Genomic DNA, 24183 nt, shown 5'->3' on the forward strand with positions numbered 1-24183 from the left:
ATACTTGGGAAGAGATTAAAAAAAAAACACAAAAAACTGGCACCAATCCAAAATGAATCCCCTGAAAACAAAAAGATTAGAACAGAAGTTGTCATCCGTCTTGCCAAATGACTCTGAAGTTCTATATCAGGCATCCCCAAACTTCAGCCCTCCAGATGTTTTGGACTACAATTCCCATAATCCCTGACCACTGGTCCCCTTAGCTAGGGATCATGGGAGTTGTAGACCAAAACATCTGGAGGGCCGCAGTTTGGGGATGCCTGTTCTATATAGCTGTTAAATATTTCTGTGTTTCACACTAGCGACCCCTGCCTGAATGATACTGATACAAAGGCACTTACATAAGACACGGTGTCAGAGATGTTGGCTGCTGGTTGTCTGCTTCCAATATTCTTGTCCTCTTCAGGCACTTCAACCTGTTTTGAACAACGAGTCGGTAAAACACCTTGGGTGAAACCCCTTTTAAAAAGCAAGCCCCCTCTGGTTAAGGGCAAATCTACAGATTTATAAAACTGCCGTACTTTACTAAGAAGCGGAAACACATTTGTGATTAACTATCAGTTGTATTCAATTATTTTTATGCACAGGTCAATATTTTATGGACTTGTTTTATGCGCTTACAGGACTGGGTGGCTCTCTCTGGTTTCTGATGCTGTGGAGGCTTCCGATTTCTGCTTGAGAGCTTGAATGTGACATTCCTTCAAAGTAAGGTCTATAGTAAGAAAACAAAGGCCATTGTAATGTTGTTTTTGGCTAGGCGCTCCAAAACTTGGCCGAGGCTATAGAAACCTCTAGAAACAGTGCGCCAAAATGTGAGAGGTTGCTGTCGATCCTTCCCAAGATCTCTCCCTCGCTCATGTGCAAAACTGCCGTTTGAGCAAGCGGGCAGGTACCGAAACACAGTCAACACCCCCCCCTTCCCCTCTGTTGCCCCAGCATCTCTCATCCTAACAGACAGTTGGTTCGAGAATCTGCAAAGCGGCCATCAAAATCTCCAATTACTTTAGCTTTGGCTTAGGAGTACTCAGGACACTGTCATCATCTTCCATGTCAGGGCCGCTGTCACTAGGATTTTCAATATCAAGTGTATCATAGAGAAGGTCTAGATCTTCTTCTACTTCTGGGACATGGTCAGCTGGATCCTGCTCAGAATCCAAAACCTAGACAGAAAAGCACAAGCAGCATAAATGGAGGCTTCCCTTGAAATGCAAATAGCATCTCTGTCGACTCAAGATTTTGGTCAGGACTTTGGCAGTCCTCCCTGCAATCCTGAAGCAACTTAAGATTTATTTGGGGCTGCTATTAGCATAACAAAAATTGGGCCCATTAATTGCATTCAAGTCTGCGGACTGGTCTGCGGACAAACGCCGGCTCCCTCGGCCTATAGAGCGAGATGAGCGCGCAACCCCAGAGTCGTCCGCAACTGGACCTAATGGTCAGGGGTACCTTTAACTTTTTATTTATATCTAGGCCAGGCACCCCCAAACTTCAGCCCTCCAGATGTTTTGGACTACAATTCCCATCATCCCTGACCACTGATCATCTTAGCTAGGGATCGTGGGAGTTGCAGGCCAAAACATCTGGAGGGCCACAGTTTGGGGATGCCTCATCTAGGCCCTCTCTTACCTTCCAAGTCCCGGACTGCAGAATCCAGGACCGGTAGCCGTGTGACACCGGAAGTTGCATCAACGTAACTTCCGGTGTCGCTTTGCCCTTCTATGGGCACCAAAAATGGCCACCGCCGGCTTCAAAAGTAGCTTCTACGCATGACCGGAAGTGCGTCGACGCAACTTCCGGTGTCGCCCCGCCCATCTATGGGCACCAAAATGGCCGCCGCCGACACCGGAAGTCGCATCTACGCACGTCCAGTCATGCGTAGATGCGACTTTTGAAGCCGGCGGCGGCCATTTTTTTGTGCCCATAGAAGGGCAAATCAGAAAGAAAGAAAAATGGCCACCGGCAGGAGAAAATAACGGAGAAAAACGGGAGACGAAGTGATACGGGGGACCACCGGGAAAAGGTAAGTAAAAACGGGGGTTTCCCGGGGAAAACGGGAGACTTGGCAGCTATGGGCCCTCTTCACAACTCCACACCCACACAATTAGAACTGTATGAAGAGAGCAAGTCCTGCCCCTCTGTTGCATTCTCATTGCTCAGCTTCACTGCTTTTCTCATGTTGGTGCTGATCTTCTGCAGCAGGGGGTCTTCTCTACTCATATTTATTTATTTAAAAGTATGCATAATCAGTGCTTTTCCCCCCTGTTGCTACACTGCAGTATGCAACCTTTGGGGGGAGGAGATGGAGGCAGGAGGGCTCTCGGACCCTGGCAGAGCTTCGCACCTCCTTCCCTAAGCTGGTCAAACACTTCCCAGGCTTGGGGAAGTAGCACGAAGCTCTGACAGGATCCTGAAGCCCAATGCTTCCTTCCCAAAGCCAGGCAGTAAAGTACTGAGATCACAGGAAAAGATATGGCATTGCAGCGAGTCATTTAATTATCACACATCATGTAATAACTGTATACCAAGATCTTAATTAAGTTCCAAGAAAACATGTACTTGTCTTACATGTAATTGTTTTACCTGGCCCCGAGGAAATTTTTCAGCCAGGGCAACTGCCCAGAGTATCGGCACCTTTTTTTTCTAGAAACAAAGCACCGTGTATAACAATTTAAAAGTGGTATAGCCTCCCTGTTAGTTTGGCTTGAGTGATCTACAAAACCGCTAGACCGAATGTGTTGAAATTTTGACACAACGTCACATGCGAATATGAGATTAATATAAGACATTTTGCGTGGACAGATGCAACAGCTGGGCCACATAAAACTCCCCCAAAAAAACCCTGTTCCAGAACGCACCACTCAGCCAAAAGTGCATGCTGGGAAAAGAACCAGGTTGCAAACCAGTGCCCTCTAGCGGTGGCTACACTGGTACTACACCTATAGAACCTTCCCTCTCAATAGCACCTCGGCTGCAGTTTACATACTAGCCCGAAGCCTTTACAGACTAGGCCGAATGGAGGTACTGACTCGCCTGGGTGGGGGTTGGGGGAGGACAGGACACGACAGGTCACGACATGATGGGACCAGTCACAGGGAAGAGGGGCCGTGATACATCATGGGTCAGCACAGGGTGGGGGAAATCAAAGGGATAAGCCGGAGGGTGGGGGGGCAGGATACGTCATGGATCGACACAGGGTGGGGGCAGTCACAGGGATTACCCACAGCAATGTGTGGCAGGGTCAGCTAGTTAAAAATAAGCGGCTTAATGTTTCAAAAACACTGATCACTCACATTATACAAAAATAATGTTTTGTGCTCTTGTTTCCCCTGTTATCCTATTTCAGTTTAGAAGAGACCCAAGTACAGAAGGTTACTCAGGCCATTCAGTTTCGGCAATGACATAAACGCCCTTGTAGAAGGCTTACAAAGCTTCATACTTTGTATCTGAAGAAGTGTGCATGCACATGAAAGCTCATACCAATGGCAAACTTAGTTGCTTCATACACAAAAGGCAATATTTGCCAGATCATTAAAATCAGGCAGGTAAACTAGGGCGTGCATTGCCACCATTAAGAGAACTGCCTTGGTGTAAAACCTCAGAAGTCCGGAACCTCGGCCCCAGAGACTGAAGCCTCTTTATTTGGCACTTGGAACTTTGCCCAGGTCACACGGCCCAGCTTCAAGTTCCATTCCTTGGCTGGAATGAAGAATGAATGCATGAGGGTGTGTGCAGAAATGCCCAGCTGAATGCAGCCTATTGTGCAAAAACAAGAGTCACATCTGTTGTGGCATTTGCTTTTGCCCCCATCCCTGCCCATCACAGTCCCCAGGAGGTCGCCCAAGAAGATGATAAAGGTTTCCAATCCCTGCTGTGAAAAGAGGTTCTGCATTTCTGATGAAAGTCCCCTTAGCCTGATGGATAATGCAAAACCCATGCAGAATTTAAGGGAGCAGCTGCTGGAGACAGCAACCACAGACAGCTTACCTCGTCAGATACTTTAAACCTTCTCAACAGGGCCACTACTTTTTGCTTGAAGTTTTGCTGCTGTAAAGGTAAACGATTACAATCAATACAACACTAAAGCACACAGTATCTGTGTGTCGAAGTACAGCACCGCTACAAACCGTGCACCATTTATACTCAGTTAATACGTGCAAATAGCTTACAAAAGGTGGGCCACGGCTGTTGCTTATTCATCTGGGGGACTGAGGGACTAGGAATTGGGCCAGAATTTCCAGTTCAGCTAGGACAGCCAGTTCCAGATCCATACTGGGAAAAGCGTGCAAACTGATGTCCCTGTGTTGGCAGAGATATCTCATATTCCTCTAGTGCAATGACATAGCTAGCCGCTCATTGCCCTGGAGGCCACAGAGGTCTAGCACAATCTCCCTTTTTTCCGCTATATGAAGTTGTGCTTGGATTCCACAATTCACTTTGCAGTTTTAGTGGAGCAGGATTAATTAATTCCTGACAAGTAACTTCTTTCTTACTTTTTTTGCAGAGAAGCCAATGAGCTCTTCTCACTCCTGATCTCCAATCACCTGTATTCAACCCTAGAACTCTGTGGCACTAGAAATGCCTAACAGAGGTGTAATGTTGTATTAGTTTGTTAGGAATAGTTAGCTCTGCATTTCACCCAAAGTCAGCTCCGTCAACACAAATTTTTAACATGTTGTTTTTGTTTTGTTTGTTTGTTTGCCTCTTAACACAAGATTAAAAACAAGTAATTACAGAAAACGGAGCCTTTTTCAGCAGAACACGGTTTCCCACAAACTGACTCTGCAACAAAATCTGCAATCCATGACACACAGATTACGTTTGAAGGATATAGGTTTGTTGTATTTTTGCATGGAAGACATGGCACTAAGTTATCCCTCTAGATGTCTGAGTGTCTAAGCCAAATAATTAATAAATAAACTCCAAAACAATTGGAGTGCACATAAATATAAATGCTAGCCTGCTAGCAATGTGTTGTTGTTGTTGTTTAGTCGTTTAGTCGTGTCCGACTCTTTGTGACCCCATGGACCAGAGCACGCCAGGCACTCCTGTCTTCCACTGCCTCCCGCAGTTTGGTCAGACTCATGTTCGTAGCTTCGAGAACACTGTCCAACCATCTCGTCCTCTGTCGTCTTCTCCTAGTGCCCTCAATCTTTCCCAACATCAGGGTCTTTTCCAAGGATTCTTCTCTTCTCATGGGGTGGCCAAAGTACTGGAGCCTCAGCTTCACGATCTGTCCTTCCAGGGAGCACTCAGGGCTGATTTCCTTAAGAATGGATAGGTTTGATCTTCTTGCAGTCCATGGGACTCTCAAGAAGCAATGTGTATGGCAGGAGAAAAAGGACACAACACAATCGATCAGCCACACAGCTCCCTTGGCAGGGGCCCTGTATAAAGAACACAAATCCCACCAGGGACAAAGATTTAAAACCTACCTGGGTGAGAAATGCTCTTCTCAAGCCGCCAGGGGGAGGGGCCATGCAACAAGGGCAGCCACAGGCATATACAGAGTATACAGCAACATAGTGGCTCTTGGTATAGAATGTACTGTAGTTGGGAAGCAAGAGGCAGGACTTTAAACCCCGCCAAGTGAAAGAGGGGAATGGCTTTTAAATACCATTTGTGTCAAAGGCATAAAAGGAGGAGATCCTATCTTGAACCCATACAGCAAATGCAACACAACAGCTCCCTAAGCCAGTGCCGGATTTACGTATAAGCTAAACAAGCTATAGCTTAGAGCCCCACTCTCTTGGGGGCCCCCCAAAAAATTAAAGGAAAAAAAACTGGATGTACATTTCCAAAATATATTAAAAAAAACAAATAAAATAAAACCTACATACAGCAACAATGTTTTGTATTGTGTAGGCTCCACATCATGGGGGAATTTCTCTTTCCCCCAGGTCCAAGACCCAGTCTTAAGGTGCCGGAAGTAGAGTAGTTGTGGACGAAACTCTAGCCTGTGAGAACTGTCATGTTTTTGGTTTTTTCCCAGGCGGGAGGTCTGTGCTTCAAATTCAGGGCACAAGCGGGTAGCGGGTTGTCTCCCTGGTGCACGTATCCAGATGTGTCTGAGTGTGAGCCAAGTCTCATCAAGCCCACTGACCTAAGCTAAAAAACGTTTGCTTGGAACGCTGAACCCTGAATGTTCCCCCATAGACAGAAAGGTGCAAAGGACACCTTGCTATCTCCATACTCTTTGGAAGGAGGAAGCTATTACTGAATCAGACTCAAGTTTAATAAAAAATTTCCAGAGGGGTAGCTGTGCTAAAGGTAAAGGTAAAGGGACCCCTGACCATTAGGTCCAGTCGTGACCGACTCTGGGGTTGCGCGCTCATCTCGCATTATTGGCCGAGGGAGCCGGCGTATAGCTTCCAGGTCATGTGGCCAGCATGACAAAGCCGCTTCTGGCAAACCAGAGCAGCACATGGAAACGCCGTTTACCTTCCTGCTGTAGCGGTTCCTATTTATCTACTTGCATTTTGACGTGCTTTCGAACTGCTAGGTTGGCAGGAGCTGGGACCGAGCAACGGGAGCTCACCCCGTCACAGGGATTCGAACTGCCGACCTTCTGATCAGCAAGCCCTAGGCTCAGTGGTTTAACCCACAGCGCCACCTGGGACAGCTATGAAGCACCCCAACTGACCTTGGGGCCAATCCCTCCCACCTAGCCTAGCCCCCTTCAAGGCAATGTCAGATCAAATGAGAGGGGGCAATTTCTGTATGCCCTCTTAGGCTCCTTGGGAAAAGGGTCAGAACAAAAAAGGAACCTCAGTCCACCAAAACAAAGGTTTCCTCTGCTTACGTTACTCCCCTGCCATGCATGTAACCATAATGCTGTTCTGTATGCATTACACTCAAAGCACAACAAAACAAAAATATGTACACAACTGCCGTAGCTTTGCATTCCTCCAAACCACGTGCCATTTCTAGCCCACTCTTTCGTTCTGGGCAGACGTTTAGGTCCCAATCCACATCAATGTTAGTAAAATTAATTTCCACCAACCCTGGTTATGGATGCTGTTCTTACTATCGATCTCCACTGCTTCTTTGGCTTTCCCAACTCATACTCATCATCATCCAAATCCTGAAGAAAAAAGAAAAGTATGTTATTATCATCAACAAGGGTCAAATGAGGGAAATAGGTGTGTTGCAACATCAAGGCAGATGGAATGCCTTGCAAGCGTTTTTTAATTAATTAAAATGTATGCGGACATACAATTAGTGCAGAATGCAGCTGTCCCAACTGTTCCTATCACACTAATTCTGTTACCTATAACACTAATTCTGTTACCATGCCAACAGCAGCTACGAGCCCAGTTCAAAGTGCTGGTTTTGACGTAAACCTCTTGAAAGCTCAGCACCTCGCTATCTTCTAGATATTGACCGGAGGAACCTAGCAAGACCTTCAGCTCTTCATTGGAGACCCTCTTCCAGTTTGCTTCTTTGAGGGTGGTTCAGAGGATCAACTTCCTCAGAATCAACCATCGAGGAGCATCAATGACCAACTGAAGGAGGGGACTGGGGATTTCAAAGGATTGCCATCAATGGGTGACAATAAAAATTTCCCCAAGCCATAAGAAAACCATTTGGATCCAGCATCTTGTGGGGTGGGAAATCCTAATAAATCCTTCAGTTCTCTTTGAAGCTGCTCTGATAGGTTATCAAGTGGCTAAATGTTTTGAATAAAATAAATGAATGAAATAATCAGTCCACTCCCTTGCATTTTTAACTTTTAAGATAATTACAAAGGGCTTATTTGCTTAGACAATACCTGTCCCTGGACAGCATCATCACTGGCTTCTTGTTCTGAAGAGAAGCTTTCATATTCCTCTTCGGAATAGTTGTCTGAAAGAAGAATGATACAGAAGCAATTGGATTATGCTCTTACTAAAAACAACAACTGCACATTGGTTTAAAGGCAAACCAGGAAGAAAACTGCAAGGGCTGTTATGGCAATTTCACAGTTGTTGTTTTCTAGTCTTCTGGTTTTAATCTTCTTATTAAAACCATCTGAAGACGGCAAGTCAGGAACTGCAAGAGTTGAGGGGGGAAAAAGCTTTGGGAAAACTTCGATCCTGGCCTTTGCTCAGTTCTAGCAGAGTGAAAGCAGTCTGCATACAATTTGGACAGAATTCGGAGGATGATGCTACTAAAGTTATGGTACTCTCTCTTGAAAATGGAAGGTCCTAGCAGAGGAGATTGGGACACAATTGTAGATACAAAAGAGGAAGTCCAAAGAAAAAAAATATAGTTGACATTAAGCAGTAACAAAAACAATTATGAAACCTATCTTGGACTTTTTGTGGGGAAATAAAATGCAAGATTCTGAGACACCTTGACTTAAAAGAAATATTGTTTAACAGAAAGTGGAGAAGATGGATATTAGCATGGACTGAACGCTCTAAGTATATTTTTCTTTTTTTTATGTAATCAGCAGATGGAAAATCAGACATTTTCTTTTTGTATCTTTTCTGTTTTTTTCAACTTTTTTGTCCTTTGCATACAGTTGACAAAGAACCCAGTGTGCTGCATCGCACAATTCACAGAATGCAGTACAATCCTATTTGCATTCATTTTGCTAACTGCACGTATTTCACTTCTTATTGCTTTTTTAAAAATAAAATAAAATAAAAACCAACCAAAACCCTGGGTTCTAATACCCTGCCTTCATTGCGCATCCTTGCCATTTTATTCATTCTGCAAACAGCCCCCTCTCCAAATGAATCCCTATTCCTGCTTCCTTCATTTGTCAGCTCATTACCAATACAATTCAAGTTGGATTTTTTTAAAACTTTATATTATTTTATTTAAAATCCACCCTTTTTCTTACAGTTCTTCACTTTACTCCCCCCAACTCCAACAGAATCCCCCCAAATCCTAACTCTTGCTCACCAATTCAAAGGAATAGGAGAGCTGGGGACTTCTGGGTGAGTTTAATCTGTCTCTCTAGTGTTTTGGTGACCAGCAGTGATCTTAACAATACATACACACTAGACATCTAAAGCACATTTGAAGCGCATGTTTCCTTGTAAAGAATTATGGGCACTGTAGTTTACCCTTCACGGAGTCACCCTTCCAAGCAACCCGTAACAAACAACAGTGCCCAGAGTTCCTTACTGGAAAAAAAATGTGCTTCAAATGTGCTTCGGGGTGATGGGTGCTTCCTGTGTGCTTTGAAGACATAATGTGTACACAACATTCTGGCTCCCTCCTAACTTCCTGACCGACTTACGGTAACTGAGGACCAGGGAAAATAGCAGGCAATCTCCTGCTGTGGTACCTTTTTCCTTTGGCTGCCGAAGGCATCATTTCCAACTACCACTATTTTAAGCACACCTGAAAGCTTAAGTAAAGGAGAAAGAGAAGACATGTTTGGGAGCTGGCAGGCAGGAGCTGGCAGGACAATCCTGAAAAATAACTGAGGGCATTTGGGGTAGCCCAATGAAGGTGAGCAAATGTTAAAAAAACAGAGGAGCAGCATTAAAGGTGTTTGAGCTCCTAAAGAATGGCCAAGTATTTTCTTTCTTTTGTATTTCAATGGGCACTTTCAGGGATGAGTGCAACTGCATAAGCTTATTCAACTGAAATTCTGTTCAAAGACTTTTACCTTGTCACTTGGAATTACAATTAGATAGACATTTTTGTTGAAATGTAGAGAGTCTGGGGAATGTAAGCTTTTTCATAACTCTTTAAATAAACAAGTAAATGGTAAGGTAAGGAATTTACAGGGGGCACCCCTAGCAAAATTTGTATTTAGAGTAATGGAAATATAATAGTTTTAAGAACATGATGCCTCATTCATGCAAACTTGAATCTGTTTCTACTCTGGAGAAAGTAAGCGATCGTTTGTCATATGTTGCTGATGATGACACAAGGTGGGAACATATCTGACAAATGGAATTACGTGTCTGTGTGTGTGTGAGTGAGAGAGAGAGAGAGTCTGTGTCTGTGTGCATCATTCAGCAACAGCATCCTGAATATCTGGTGAAATGCTGACTTGACAACTGAAGTTTTCTTGGGTGGGAGAAGAAGAAGAAGAAAGGGCAGCAGGGACAGAATGGTACCTGAATCCCACAGATAACACCTGAGCATAAGGGATAAGCAAGTGACTTTCTCTATCCTCTTCCAGCTGATAATCTTCCAGTGTTGCAGTGTTATATTAACTGCATTTTCTTTGGCATATATTTTGTACACATTTTTGGCTTCCTATACACTGCTGCAATACTTTATAATGTAAGTGTTTCTTTAAATGGAAAAAGGATTATATTCAAGAGCAGATTCCCAAATACCCGTTGCACCCCAAAAGTTGTCTCCACAGCATTCCATCATCAATTGGCACAAGGTGCAGAAAGTAAACTTTTTTACAGTCTGGAGATACCTGCAGACTTGATTTTCTGGCTCATGTGTATAGCAGTGTCTTCTTGGTCTATTGGCTGACTGGACAGTGAGAAGATCCAGATCTCTGCTACTTTGACTGCAGTTTCCTTGATGCTGCTGAAAAGGTTCAAAACTTGGACTCCTTCTTTTGGGTGCTGCAATACCTACAAGACACAATGTCTGAGAAAGTGCATGCTTACAAGTTAACACCCTATTTTATTTTATTTTATTTTACCCACTTTATGTTTGTTGTAAGAAAATTGGGGTTGGCTTTTACGGTCCAACTGCCCAAGTCCCTAGAAGTCCGCTATCGGTCAGAGATAAACACAACATCTGAAAGAACCTTAGCAATGCTTTTGCAATGTAGCCATACAGAAGACCAGAGAAAAAAGTATGTTAACACCCTTTATGTTAGTGAGCTATACAGAGCGGCGCCTACCTCCACCATGTTCACAGATCCCATTGCCAAAGTTTTGTAGCCCAGAATTGTTCTGTTTTTATACCGCTTCCTCCTCTGCAGCATGATCTGAAGTTTGTTGCCTTCTCTTTTCAAGAAATGAGGATACTGCAAATAAAACATGTAAAGGTTTTATTACAACAACAACTTTTTATTTATACCCCGCCCTTCCCGGTTTATAAAATTCCAAAATTCATGGGTCATTCCGGGGGGGGGGGGGCGGGACCCAGTCAGCAGACATCAAATGATCACCAGGGCTAACTGGCCAAGCAAGGAGACCAGGGAAGAATTTATTTGTAGGGTCCCAGAAAGGGTTTCTTCATAGAAGAGGAAAGGAGAAAAGGGACTAGAGGATCAGGCTAATTCAAATTTAAAGCCAGGCGGAATAGCTCTGTCTTACAGGCCCTGCGGAAGGAAATCAAGTCCTGCAGGGCTCTAGTTTCATGGGACAGAGCATTCCACCAGGTCGGAGCCGTCACCGAAAAAGCCCTGGCCCTGGTGGAGGATAGTCTGGCTTCCTTAGGGCCTGTGACCTTTAAGCTATTATTATTCATGGACCTTAGGGTCCTCTGCAGGACATACCAGGAGAGGCGGTCCCATAAGTACGAGGGTCCCAGGCTGCATAAAAAGGTTCTCAGGTGGTCTCTAAGAACCCTGAGATGAACGACACTAGACTTTAATATTATTAAACCCTTTAGTATTATTAGAGCCTTCACAGAAAGAAGAATTGGGCAAGGAACAAGCCTAAAATACAGAATCTCTCGAGAAAGCAATATATTGTTATTTTTATTTTTATGGCTGGTTTTGCACCATATAGAACCACAGCTACTGTACTGGGATATAGTTAAAAGTGCAGGTAAACAATACTACACAGAAATTTGGTGGAAGAGGTCAGCAGCCATAAAGGAAAGCTGGTTCTGCACCTATAAAGAAATAAAAAAGTGGATTCCTCTCTCCTGAAGAGTAGACAGAGTACTTTGTATCCTGATCAGACTGGATGATAAACTAGTTCACTAATAAATTACATTTGCATTTACATCCCACCCTTCCTTATCTAGTTTCTTGACTAGTGCATCCTCTAAAGCATGGGACCCCTAACATGATGCATGCAGTCAGAGCAGCTTTCAGATTTGGTGCCCCACCAAGGCCCTCCTCCTCCTTATTATTATTATTATTATTAAACTGGTAGGCTGTTTGGAAGGGTTTCCTATTTGAATATTTGTCTGGTTTTTAGCCTGTGTTTCATTTGTTTGTGCCAAAGGCCGTAGAAGGCTGGGAACCCCTGCTCTTAATTCTTCCACAACACCCTACATATCCCGAGGCAAGCTTCTAGTCTCTTCCAGCTCTACAATGCCGTGGGAAATCAGAGCAATGAGTCATTTTTTTTCATTTCGGTTTTAAAAAAACATGTCCTAAATTAAGCTGCTTACAGTAAGGGTCAGGAGGAAAATATTAAGGATTCCTACATTACCTGCAGGGAAAATGTCAGTGCAAGTTCCGTTTCTACGTGCCCACTAGAATGCAGCACAATTTCATGAGACCGCAATATTCGTTTTGAACCCTGCACAGAAAAAGGAAAACAGATCAGCTATTGTTAGTCAATAAACACAGATTTGTAGAAAGTGTCACTACAGACCAGGGAAGGGCAATGGCGGCTTCCAGCTGTTGTTTGATGACCTCTTCCGCTGTCTGTGACTATTGGCCATACTGGCTTGGGCACTCACCTCCCACTCTTCCCACAAACTAATGTCCAAGTTAATGCAATTACTGGGCTATCAAGGGCCAGAGCACATGGAAACACCATTTACCTTCCCACCACAGTGGTACCTATTTATCTACTTGCACTGGCATGCTTTTGAACTGCTAGGTTGGCAGGAGCTGGGACCTAGGTTGGCAGGAGCTGGGATTTGAACCGCCGACCTTCCGCAAGCCGAAGAGGGTCAAGTGGTACTTTAGACCACAGCGCCACCAGGGCCGTCTTTAGCATATGCGCCACCAGGGTGCAAAGATCCGCCCAGCGCCCCCAAATTTAGTTAAATTCGCGTATACGGCGCCATTGAGAATGGCAAGCACCGTCGTTGAGTCTGAGAAGCACTGTCGTTGTGAATGACAAGCGCCGCTGCTGGCGTGGTGCGTCCTTTGTAAGTGAGCACACAAAGTCGAAAGTCCTTTAGTGAAACAGTAGGTATACATTTCGGTAATACCTAGGTATATGTATTTTGTTTTTCTAGCTTGATCAAAATTATTTATTGTTTCATAACAGGTAGATGGGTGGCACTGTGGGTTAAACCACAGAGTCTAGGGCTTGCTGATCAGAAGGTCGGCGGTTCGAATTCCTGCAATGGGGTGAGCTCCCGTTGTTCGGTCCCAGCTCCTGCCCACCTAGCAGTTCGAAAGCACATCAAAGTACAAGTAGATAAATAGGGATCGCTCCGGCGGGAAGGTAAACGGCATTTCCGTGGGCTGCTCTGGTTCGCCAGAAGCAGCTTTGTCATGCTGGCCACATGACCTGGAAGCTGTCTGCGGACAAACGCCGGCTCCCTCGGCCTATAGAGTGAGATTAGCACTGCAACCCCAGAGTCGGACACGACTGGACCTGATGGTCAGGGGCCCCTTTACCTTTACCTTTATATTAATGAAACCATTTTTTTCACTAATAAATCACACAACTCCCAGTAAATAGTATATTAGCAATTGTAAAGCACCTCATTAGTGAGGCTTGCATTACCTGCATTTTGACTGCAATTACCACAGAAGTGAGATCTTTATCCAATTCTTTCAATACAATCAGTTTCTTCAAAGTCAAGCTGCACAACCTGCAAATTAAAAACAAAACAAAACCTGTGATATTGGGGGAAATAGCTTAGGGATTGGGGAACTGGGCCAAAACTAAAAATCAATTTCACATTTTATTATCATCAGCAAACAGGGTTACTGCACTGGCCACCCCTAACTCTAGATTGTTTATGAAAGAGCTAAAAAGCACAGGTTTCTACATTGATCCCTGTGGGACTCCACTTTCTATATCCCTCCATCGGGAGAATTATCCATTTATCCCTGCTTCCTTAACCAGGTCCTGATGCACAAAAGGACATCCCTCCTTGTTCCATGCCTGCTAAGCTTATTGACTCAGCAAGGTATTTTTTCATAAGTTCTTTTTAATGTCCAAGTGCACTATGTCACCTGGGTCACCTCTATTAGGAATGGCCACTATTTTTGGCTACCTGACAATGATGGCTTAGCCACACGAACCTCACCTCACTCACCATCTGGATGAGAAAGGAGAGGAGCAATAAGGACCATGACAGGAGGAGGCCAGTCCTTCCAGAAGCGAGAGGCAGAGAAGTAGCACTCGCTGTGGTCACCCACCACTGGGCATCTGGAGGTGGCCATAGAGCAGGTTGTCACTGATGATGCATCTCCTCAAAAGGTGCGGTTTCCCAAAGAGGAGCAGATGTGAGCTGCTTCAAGGACCTCCAGGGGGGGACAGTCGAATTTCATACCAGTTTCAGAGCAATCAAGAGTGGTTTCCTATTGCAGCACCTGGGAGATCTTCCCCATGCACAGACCGGAGAGCAGCCAGAAAGGAAGCAGCATGAGAGAGCATCTGATCATCGCCCTCTCTCGGTCTGCGGACGGGCCAAACTACAGGTCACCTTAACTGCCGTGAACGCAGCTGACATGCTCTTTTTTTTGCTATATACAGTACTGTAAATGGCAGCAGCGGGGGAAGCCAGGGCATAACTCTTTCTCCCTTCTGCAGCCGGACAAAAATAGCTATTTGCTTCCCAAAGGAGGCCTCTGCCGATGTCAACAGCGATTTCGGAAGCGAGCTGGGCGTCCGGCTGGGGTGGGCAGGGAGAGGCGCAGGGTATCCCCCTAAGGCACCGCGCACGGCTGCGTTCACACGACCACCGCGCCGCCGGGCTCGACCTTCCGCCGGCCGCGCTGCCCTCGAGGCAGCGGCGCGAGCGAGCATCCCGGCTGGGGCGGCGGAAGGCGGAGCCCCGACGGGGCGGCAGGGCCCGCCGGAGCGAGCAGCGCAAGGGAGGCGGGACTCACTCACCGCGGGACGCAGCTGGGGCCGGAGCCGTCCACCTCCCAGGCCGCGAACAGGTTCATGGGCAGCGGGCCGCCCGGCGCCGCCACACTGCCCGGGGGGCTGCCCGGTCGCCCGCGCGCTTCGGCCGCCGCCATCGCTGGGTCCTGGCGGAGGGGACGGGGCGAGCTGCTCGCCTTCTCCGGCCGTGATGGCCCTTCGGCTCCTGCAGCCTCTCGGCGCCGGCGCAGCAGCCGCGGACCTTCGCCCGGGACGCGCGTGACCGGCCGAGGGGGGAGGGGCGCTGGGAGGGTGACGTCACAAGAGAGCCCCCCCCCCGCGTCCTGCCCCTCCGAGACGGGAGGGAGGCGGACGGTGGTGCTTGTTCCGCCGCAGTGCCAGAGGAGCAGCGGGGCTGCTGCTGCCGCATCTCGCTCCGCGGGTCTCCCTTCCCTACGAGATGCCCTTGCGGGATGCAGGGAAGGAGTCGCAAACGCTGCCCCGCCCGATGGCTCCTTTTATTTTGCACTCGGGGAGCTCAGGTGCCCGGCTTCCTTGGCTTCCCCGTATTGTATGTCGTGCAAAAATAAAATAAATAAAATAAAAGCATTCTAAACTGAAAAACACACCCGCGAGTTTTAAGTGCCGCATGAAGTTTCAGCTAAAGGGCTGCCTGCCTCTTCCATCTTGGAAAAGCGAGCGCAACTCTGGACTACTGAGCGCCGAATCTTGCTGAAACGGAATTCTTGGTATGCATGCGACTTTTGCAGCCAAATATTCGGTAGCGGCAAATGCCAACTCTTTGCCTCCTGTCTGCGAAGTCGTGCTAACCACCCACTGGTACACCACGGCCCCTCGGTTTATGTCTGCTCGAATCACATCCGACCCGACCTCCCTTGCCCCTTTCCCGACCGCTCTGTCGTAACATCGCCAATCCCTCTTTATTTGTACGTCGCCTTTTCCCCTGGCAGGCACCCCAGGCGGCTTACAAACGCCTCGTCCCCGCCGCTTCCTGAGGCACCTCCCTCCCCGCGACCCGCCTGCCTTTCGGATGCTCCCTCCAGCCGCTTCCCAACGCCCGCATCCCAATCCAGCTCCGCTCTGCTGTAGCAGGGAGTTCCAAGGCTCCCCACGCAGAGTGGGAGGATTGGGCGCTGCGAGCCGCGCACACCGTCCTTTCCCCACGCCCGGGAGGGGGCGCCACAGAGAAGCCGACGGCCGGAGGGAAGCGAGAGGGCAGCTGCGGAACCGAAGCTCCGGGGGGCGCCGCGTTCCGCCCGGGCCTTTAAAGCGGAACGGAAGTGGGCCGGAGCATTTTCCTCCCACGAACCCGGAAGTTCCCTTTCGCCTTCCGGCCAGCTCCGCTCTGTGGCCGTGGCGCAGCGGCAGCCGCGGGTGCGAGGCAGGCGGCCATGGTGCTCCTCACGGTCATCGCGCGGGTGGCCGACGGGCTTCCTCTGGCCGCGTCCATGCAGGAAGACGAGCAGGTGAGCGGCGGCCAGGCCAGGCCTCCACCTCCTCCTCCCGGGACTCCGAGCGCGGCTTCTCGGGAGCAGGAGCCCTGCGCGATCCTGGCTCCGCCACAGCTGCGCTGAGAAGGGCGCTGCCTCCATCGGTCCGCTTGGAGATGTCGGCCTTGGGGCTCCCCGCCAGGCTTGCCTGGGAGGTCCGCGGTTGCTAAGCGGGCCCGGGCGAGAATGGCTCTCCTGGCTCCTGAAGTCAAGGGCCGAATGAATCTGCTTCTCTTTCCCACCCACCCCTCCCCATCTAAGAGACGAGGCAGTCAGGGACAGCCTTCCTTCCTTCCTTCGCTCTGAATATTTTGCTTTCTTAGAACACATTGTGGGGGCTGGGAATCCTGAGCTGAAATTTCGGAGGTCCAGTTGGGTGTCTTTTCTGTTGTTGTATAGAGGAAACAGTCTGGTAGCAGAAGAAGAAGGGGAAGCATTTGGGTTTGGTTATTCTTGATCCAGTTCCTATTGGCTCAGTGACTGTCGCTTTGCTCTGAGCAAAGGCCAGTTCTTTGTCAGCCTGTTGGAGCTTTGCATTAAAGATTTGTGTTGTTTTGTAGTCTGGTAGAGACCTGCAGCAGTACCAGAGCCAAGCCAAACAGCTGTTCCGAAAACTCAATGAACAGTCTCCGACCAGGTGCACCTTGGAAGCAGGAGCCATGACTTTTCAGTAAGTACAACAAAAACTCCGGTACAGAGGCTCAATAGGGAGTTGTAGACCATATGCTGGATTAGAGGTTGCTAAAGAGAGGGCGATTGCTCCGTGTCTTTAGGGAAAATTTGGGAAAGATGGAAGTTGGTTTGCTGTCAAGCTAACATCAGACCTGTTGTATCTTTTGCAGTTACATCATTGAGAGAGGAGTGTGTTATCTGGTGTTGTGTGAAGCTGCCTTCCCCAAAAAGCTGGCCTTTGCATACCTGGAAGATTTGCACTCAGAATTCGATGAGCAGCATGGAAAGAAGGTTCCAACAGTGTCCAGGCCCTATTCTTTCATTGAGTTTGGTGAGGTTCTTCCCCTTCCTCATCAGGCAAAGGCCTGCCTGCAAGGTCCCTTTAGTAGTCCTGATGGCAGCTTCTCTTTGTGCCATCCCTAGTTCTCCCTCCTGGAAAGTTTATTGCATTAGCACAGTCCTTTAAAAAAAACTGCTGTCCTCTAAAAAGACCCCGGAGACTGAATCCCAAAACGCTTTACAGAATATCAGGTCAGCTTATGTGAATATCCCTTTCCCTCACACAAATACAGTGGACTCTTTGTTTTTGGGTGATCTGTGTCATCTCTTATAAACACTCTTGTACTTAGGACCAGTGAGAGTTTCTGAATGCTTGCCACCATGGTTGCTCAACCTTAATAGGAAAATTATGGACTAGTATTACATGTGATGCTGCAACCATCATTAAGATACACACCTGTGTTTTTGTTTCATTTAGCAATCGGTAAAGGTGAGTTCCAATGTTCCTAAGAATCTCAGTGCACAGGGAGAGTAGATTTAACCTTCCCAACTGTGATCACAGTGACAATTCCCATTCCACCCCATTATTAGCTTTAGAAGAAAAAGCTCCAAAGCACGCCAATGGAGCTAATAGTATTGGGGGCCAGTTTTCATTAGGACCATGATTGTGAATGCCTGTGAATCCCTGAATGCCACTATCACAATGAAAATTGCCACCAAAGAAGGATAATTGGTGGACAACCAAGACTGACCACATGTGTGAAACGGATAAATAAGAGACATAAAGTAGCTATTGGACACTGAAGGGAAGAGAGACTAATTCATGAGCAGCTACCTCTTGTTTCAGATACTTATATCCAGAAAACCAAGAAACTATATATTGACAGTCGTGCAAGGAGAAACCTTGGCTCCATCAACACAGAGTTGCAGGACGTACAGAGAATCATGGTAGCCAACATTGAAGAAGTTCTACAACGAGGCGAGGCACTTTCAGGTACGGTGACTGTTGGGTGCACAAGCTGCTCTGCCTTTTTCTGGGATGATCAGATGCGATTGTAGCCTATGCAGTAGGAAAGGGGGAAGTGGTGGCAAGCTGCTTTGTGCAATATAACACACCCTGTATGCACATACGCTTTCCCATACGTTAAGATATTTAACAGATGGCTTATTACGGGGGCCCGCACCATTGGAATTGCAGTATAGTAAGTGACGCGGGTGGCACTGTGGGTCAAACCACAGAGTCTCTAGGGCTTGCCAATCAGAAGGTCGGCGGTTCGAATCCCTGCGATGGGGTGAGCTCCCATTGCTCAGTCCCTGCTCCTGCCAACCTAGCAGTTCGAAAGCACGTCAAAGTGCAAGTAGATAAATAGGTACCGCTACAGCGGGAAGGTAAACGGCGTTTCCATGCACTGCTCTGGTTCGCCAGAAGCGGCTTAGTCATGCTGGCCACATGACACCGGAAAAACTGTCCGGACAAACGCCGGCTCCCTCGGCCAGTAAAGCGAGATGAACGCCTAATGGTCAGGGGTCCCATTACCTTTTAAGTGGCTACTTTTTCCCTTGTGGTGCTCCAAGATGGAATGTGTTCCAACTCTGATGTCACTTTGATGTCAGATCATAAATATTCAAATGACTGTTTTTATGTAGGGTTCCCCCCCCTTTTTTTGTGGCTTGCCCTGTGATTTTTTGGTAAAGGGTGGGACATAAAATAAATAAATGTTTGTTTATACATGTTTTATATTTCCTCGTGATTTTATGCTGCTCTTACATATTTTTTTTCCTGCTTCTGCAACATTGTCTGTATATGCTAGCTGTTTTTATTCTGATTTGCTTTGCTTTATTAAGTCCCCTGGAAACTTACTTGAAGGAATACCAGGAATAATTTCTATCATGTCATGCACCATAGCAAGCACGGCAATTTCCAGCCTAGGCTAGGCAAAAACATGTTGACCCCTGTTTGCAGCAGTGCTCCAGCAGTCATCTCTGCTTTGGTTTCTCATCTCCTTGCCCATCCAACACATCTTTATTCTTCTCCTTAGAATTAAAGCACCCTACAGCTTTGCCCCGTACTAGTGTTAAGCCTTTAATCATGACATGTTGTGTCCTACGGTCTTCCCCAAACTTGACTGCACGCTTAGCATCTTAAAGTCTCCTACTCTTTTTCTGTTCTCTCGCAATCCCTTGTACCTTGAACTCTTCTCCCATAACACCTGGGTGTTACCACTTATTTCTTTTTCTTTAAATCATAGAATTGGAAGGGACCCTGGGGGTCATCTAGTCCAACCCCCTGCAGTTCAGGAATATCAGCTAAAACATCCATGACAGATGGCCATCCAACATCTGCTTAAAAACATCCAGTGAAGGAGAGTCCACCACCCTTTGAGGTGGGTTCCACTGGCAAACAGCTCTTACCATCAGAAAGCTCCTCCTGATGTCTAGTCAGAATCTCCTTTCTTGTTCAGGGCCTACCTTTTGGAGCAAGAGAAAACAAGCTTGCTCCATCTTCCATGTGGCAGTGCTTTAGATATTTGAAAATGGCTATCCTGTCTCCTCCGTCTCCTCTTTTCCAGGCTAAGCATACCCAGCTCCCTCAACCATTCTTCATAAGGCTCGGTTTCCAGACCTTCGTCATATTGATCATTCCCAGTTAAATTAGGCCTAGATATATGTATCTTCTTTTGTTTTCTTCCTTCCCATGTTACATTGTATATCCCATTCCTCATCTTTTTCTTCTTCGTCATGCTTAAATTATAAGTTCCTCAGAACAGAGATCTGCCTTTTCTGATTTTGCCCTAACGCCAAAGCAGGCAGAATGTCCATCTCAATTGTATGTTGAACAAGCTGCCTTGGTTATGGTAGGTATCTTCATACCTCATTGCTTCAGCAATGGGACACGACCTGGAACCATGCCTAACTTGGCAGCCCATCACCTGGACAAATGGTATAGCAACTTTCTTTTCTGTGATGGAGCTCCACCCCTGTAGCTTCTGCTTCTCCACCTCTGTAGCTTCTGATTCATACTATTCAAAATGCCTTGCTTCCTCTTTTGTTTGAGCAGCAGTTGTGCAGATGTGAGCTTGTGCAGTTTGCCATTACATGTCCCACCCCAGACCCAAAATGTGGGAGGTGCATTATCATAGAATTCAGGGCAGTTGTTGAAAGTCTGACAAACTGTTCTTCCACTTGCTGTGCCCATAATATGTGCGTCCAGCTTCTCTTTAATGGAGAAGTGGGGCTCACTTCCAAGGGCACAGGAAAAGAAGGGGCTGGGTGGTGGCGGCAGCAGTGAGCAAGTGATGAGTTATTGGCAGTAGTTGTATCCTGGTATATAAATATTTTGGGCATGTATCCCACAGAATAAGGGATGCAGGTGGCGCTGTGGGTTAAACCACAGAGCCTAGGGCTTGCCGATCAGAAGGTCAGCAGTTCGATTCCATGCAACGGAGTGCAAATAGATAAATAGGTACAGCTACAGCGGGGAAGGTAAACGGTGTTTCCGTGTGCTGCTCTGGTTCACCAGAAGCGGCTTGTTCAGTTTCTGTTAATTGTTTCTCATGGGAAACTTTCAGATTCTTGCTTCATACAATTAACTCAAGGCAGTGTCAATTTACTCTTGGCAGAAAGCCAAGGTCTGCCTGACCTGGAAACTACTCTCTGATTGGTTAACGGCCAGCACTGAACTCTGTTATCTAGGAATGCTAGCACAGTTGTTTCTTGTTGGGTGTTAGGAGTAGGAGTGCTGCGTGTGGTTGGAGAGAGAGAGACAGAGAGGATTTATTTTGCTTTGCTTTGTATGCAGAAACTCTGCTGCTTTTATTTTCTTTTAATAAATCCTGTAAATAGTTATTCTGCGTCTAGCCGACTAGTCATTTCCACCTCAACTAGCTTCTGCGCTGTGCAGGAAAACTCTGCTACGTTTGGGCTAAAGCCACTAGAGCTATGCCTGACACTTCAAAATTCTAAGACGGCTTTGTCATGCTGGCCACATGACCTGGAAGCTGTACGCCGGCTCCCTCGGCCAATAACGCGAGATGAGCGCTGCAACCCCAGAGTCGGTCACGACTGGACCTAATGGTCCCTTTACCTTTATCTATCCCACAGAATATGAAAACTGGAAGTCTGTGAGGGAGGGTAGTTGCAAGTACTTTCAGAAAGGATAGGTGAGCCGCCTGAGGTCATCATAAAAGGCAGATGCACAGACTCTTACGTAGGCCGACATCCAGCGATGCAGAAAAAAACTTGACTGGGTTGCATTGCAGAGAAAGAACTCAGTTTTGCATGCTTCTGACATGAGTTCAGTATGCACAGTTTGCCTTCAGTTTACATGTTTAAAATGATACACCAGAGCTTGTAGGGGATAATAAACTCAGAACATTGACCAACAGTATTAGCTGTTGATTGAGACACTTTTGAATGAGAAACATACACATCACATATTCACCAAATATTTGATGTAACACAATTCAAAAGTTGTGGGGAAAGATGGCTTCGCTCAGTCCGCACTCATCCTGCCCATAGCAGCTTCTGGATTCCATGACTTCCCAGGCAGTGCCTCAGTTTCTCAGCTAGTACTTCCACCACCTTATCGCTGCAACGTCAGAGTTCTAGAAACCAAGGAGGAGTTTTTAGTAAGCTCTTGCTTGGGTCCTAAGATACATTAACCTACGGGAATAAATGGAAGGGCAGCTTCCCTCCCATTCCCCACTTGCAGCTGCTTGTGACTTCTCTGAAAACCTTTGCAGAAAGTGGGGTGGGAGCACCCTCCAAATCAATAGAGGAAGGATGGGAGAAGACACATCCCTTTTGTGAACTTCCTTTATCTTTGAATTCAAACCTGACTATGGGCAGCCCCCCCCCAATGTTTCCTCCCACGTTCTTCAGAAGAGTCCCACATCCCTCCAGAGAGACTTTTCAGGTGAAGGGTGGCTGCTGGAATAAATGTAAGCCACTTTCTCTAACGAAAAGCAAACTTTTTGATTAACAGAAGATAATAGACACTGGGTGATTGACAGAAACTGTCGTCCTCCTGTAATTTTTCCAACAAGGAAAATGAAAACGTCTGCTCTTAGGTCAGATTGAAGTCTGCAGGTTCGGGCCTCTAATTTCAAGCATAGCATGAATATATGGCAATGTGATATAAATCCATAACTGCACACCTACAAATACTAATATGTCTTATTTATTTGTTCTTTTGAAACAGCTTTGGATTCCAAGGCAAACAATCTGTCCAGTTTGTCGAAGAAATATCGCCAGGATGCAAAATATTTGAACATGCGTTCCACCTATGCCAAGCTTGCTGCTGTTGCTGTGTTCTTTATCATGTTGATTGTCTATGTGAGGTTCTGGTGGCTTTGAGAGGTTTCCAGGCACCAAAGAGGGACAGCTAGTAACACAGCAGATGCATAGTTGCAAGATGCCAAGATCGCCGGAATGTACATTAGAAGCCCCAAATGGGATGACTGTATAGTGAGAATTGCTGCTACTTTCCGGTGAATCTTAATTCCCAAATGTCAAAGCTTCCTGGATTTTCTTTTGCACTTAGAAGACTTGAAATTTGTCCATCCCACCAGCAGCATGATTTCCATCCCTAATGTGAGAGGGAAGCCCTGAATTGTCTTATGAGGCTAATTCACGGCTTTCGCGTTGATGCTGCAGTAGACACCCCACCCCCTCTCCCTGTAAATGATCCCAGCCCTCATAGTAAAGGGACTCTAATGAACATTCCTGGTGCTAGTAATATTTTCTCAAGGGTCTGGATCTTGCTACTTGTGCAGAAATTCCTGTTTAAAGGCTGAGTCTTTACTGTACTTCTGACATACTGACATTACACCATTAATTTCTTAAACAGATAGGAAATTCTGCTTCAGTAGACTTCATTATTGTTAGATATATTGAATCATTACACCATTGATTTAGAAAGTAGCTAAGAAATTCTGCCTCAGCAGACTTCATTAAGTGCTAAGTATAATGTTGAAATAGTTGTCACAGAATTAAATTACAAGCACGTAATTCATTTTCATTTCAGATAAATCTATGTTTTTAAAACCAATACCATTCTCTGCATATTTTACAGGGAGAGGCTTGGCGTCTCCTGCTTGTTGGGTTTTTCTCTCTCCCACAAATGTCACTATTTCTTTTGCTTTGTGCAGTCTGTAAGACAACCTACTATTTGGATCTCGCGGCACACGAAAGGGCTGAAGAAGAGCAGGTCTCTTCCTGAATTCTTGACAGTCTGTGCTTTGAAAAATTAAGCTCCTTTGTCAGTCTCTTCTTCACTGTTTCTTTGTCTATTTCCCTGTGGAGCAGAAACTGTTAGTGTCCTGAACTCTGGTATCTGAGGACTGCTAACTCTGAGGGGGGTGCTATCATGCAGTGTGAAAAGTACTTTCAGATGTGTCTTAAGAGTGGATCTCAAAAAAGGAGATAGTAGAACTAATCTCCCATGTGTTCTCAGGCAGCCTGTCTGAGTAGTTGCAAGGGAAGAGAAAAGGAGTTGAAGAACAGAACACCACATACTATGTTCCATCAGAGATAATGAAAAGAAAATTGGTTTTATTTCAATTGGCAAGCGCACTATTACAGCTCTCTCTTAAAAATAAAAGGTGAATTCACAGCATTTTATTGAACAATTTTTAATTTGAGGTTTTGAAGCTCAAGCAGATATATATAACCACCCTTTTTTGATAGTTAGTAGTTTGGTAGCTCATGGAACTGTTGTAGTGGACATTGGGTTGTATTCAGCTAAAGTAATCACATGACTGAAGCAGTGGAATTCGCCCTCCCTGCTCCATCTCCAAACCTGCTCCAGGCCATGTGTGTCTGTGTGTATGTATGTGGATTGATTGATTGAT

The 24183-nt window shown here is 46.3% G+C and overlaps 2 protein-coding genes across 13 annotated transcripts in view; one reads left to right on the forward strand and one right to left on the reverse strand.

The window, feature by feature from the left end:
* Nucleotides 1-15167, reverse strand: part of PACS2 (phosphofurin acidic cluster sorting protein 2) — a 45952-nt gene extending 30785 nt beyond the window's left edge. For 5 of the 12 annotated variants that reach the window (XM_060278084.1, XM_060278079.1, XM_060278076.1 and 2 more), the window contains exons 1-12: nucleotides 14898-15167; nucleotides 13560-13647; nucleotides 12303-12392; nucleotides 10814-10939; nucleotides 10376-10538; nucleotides 7769-7842; nucleotides 7001-7081; nucleotides 3985-4044; nucleotides 2566-2640; nucleotides 1003-1160; nucleotides 622-712; nucleotides 342-416 (exon numbers count right to left, since the gene is read on the reverse strand). In XM_060278084.1, coding sequence (XP_060134067.1) covers nucleotides 342-416; nucleotides 622-712; nucleotides 1003-1160; nucleotides 2566-2640; nucleotides 3985-4044; nucleotides 7001-7081; nucleotides 7769-7842; nucleotides 10376-10538; nucleotides 10814-10939; nucleotides 12303-12392; nucleotides 13560-13647; nucleotides 14898-15028 — 1212 coding nt within the window. In that variant the 5' untranslated portion in view covers nucleotides 15029-15167. The remainder of the gene's footprint in view (nucleotides 1-341; nucleotides 417-621; nucleotides 713-1002; nucleotides 1161-2565; nucleotides 2641-3984; nucleotides 4045-7000; nucleotides 7082-7768; nucleotides 7843-10375; nucleotides 10539-10813; nucleotides 10940-12302; nucleotides 12393-13559; nucleotides 13648-14897) is intronic. The other 7 variants (XM_060278087.1, XM_060278082.1, XM_060278083.1 and 4 more) reach the window with 5 other exon arrangements.
* A 1040-nt stretch (nucleotides 15168-16207) lies between these two features.
* On the forward strand, nucleotides 16208-23948 carry LOC118079363 (vesicle-trafficking protein SEC22b). Its single transcript, XM_035103510.2, has 5 exons — nucleotides 16208-16357; nucleotides 16942-17051; nucleotides 17224-17384; nucleotides 18180-18326; nucleotides 22533-23948. The coding sequence occupies exons 1-5, from the start codon at nucleotides 16283-16285 to the stop codon at nucleotides 22685-22687; spliced, it is 648 nt and encodes a 215-aa protein (XP_034959401.1). The 5' UTR covers nucleotides 16208-16282; the 3' UTR covers nucleotides 22688-23948.
* The last annotated feature ends 235 nt before the right edge of the window (nucleotides 23949-24183 follow it).

The sequence above is a fragment of the Zootoca vivipara genome, chromosome 8 (assembly GCF_963506605.1).
Source record: "Zootoca vivipara chromosome 8, rZooViv1.1, whole genome shotgun sequence".
Lineage (NCBI taxonomy): Eukaryota > Metazoa > Chordata > Lepidosauria > Squamata > Lacertidae > Zootoca > Zootoca vivipara.

Coding starts and splice junctions, on each gene's coding strand:
- LOC118079363 (XM_035103510.2), top strand. CDS start 16,283: ATGGTGCTCCTCACGGTCATCGCGCGGGTGGCCGACGGGCTTCCTCTG. Junction 16,358..16,941: donor CCATGCAGGAAGACGAGCAG/GTGAGCGGCGGC, acceptor GTTGTTTTGTAG/TCTGGTAGAGACCTGCAGCA. Junction 17,052..17,223: donor GCAGGAGCCATGACTTTTCA/GTAAGTACAACA, acceptor TATCTTTTGCAG/TTACATCATTGAGAGAGGAG.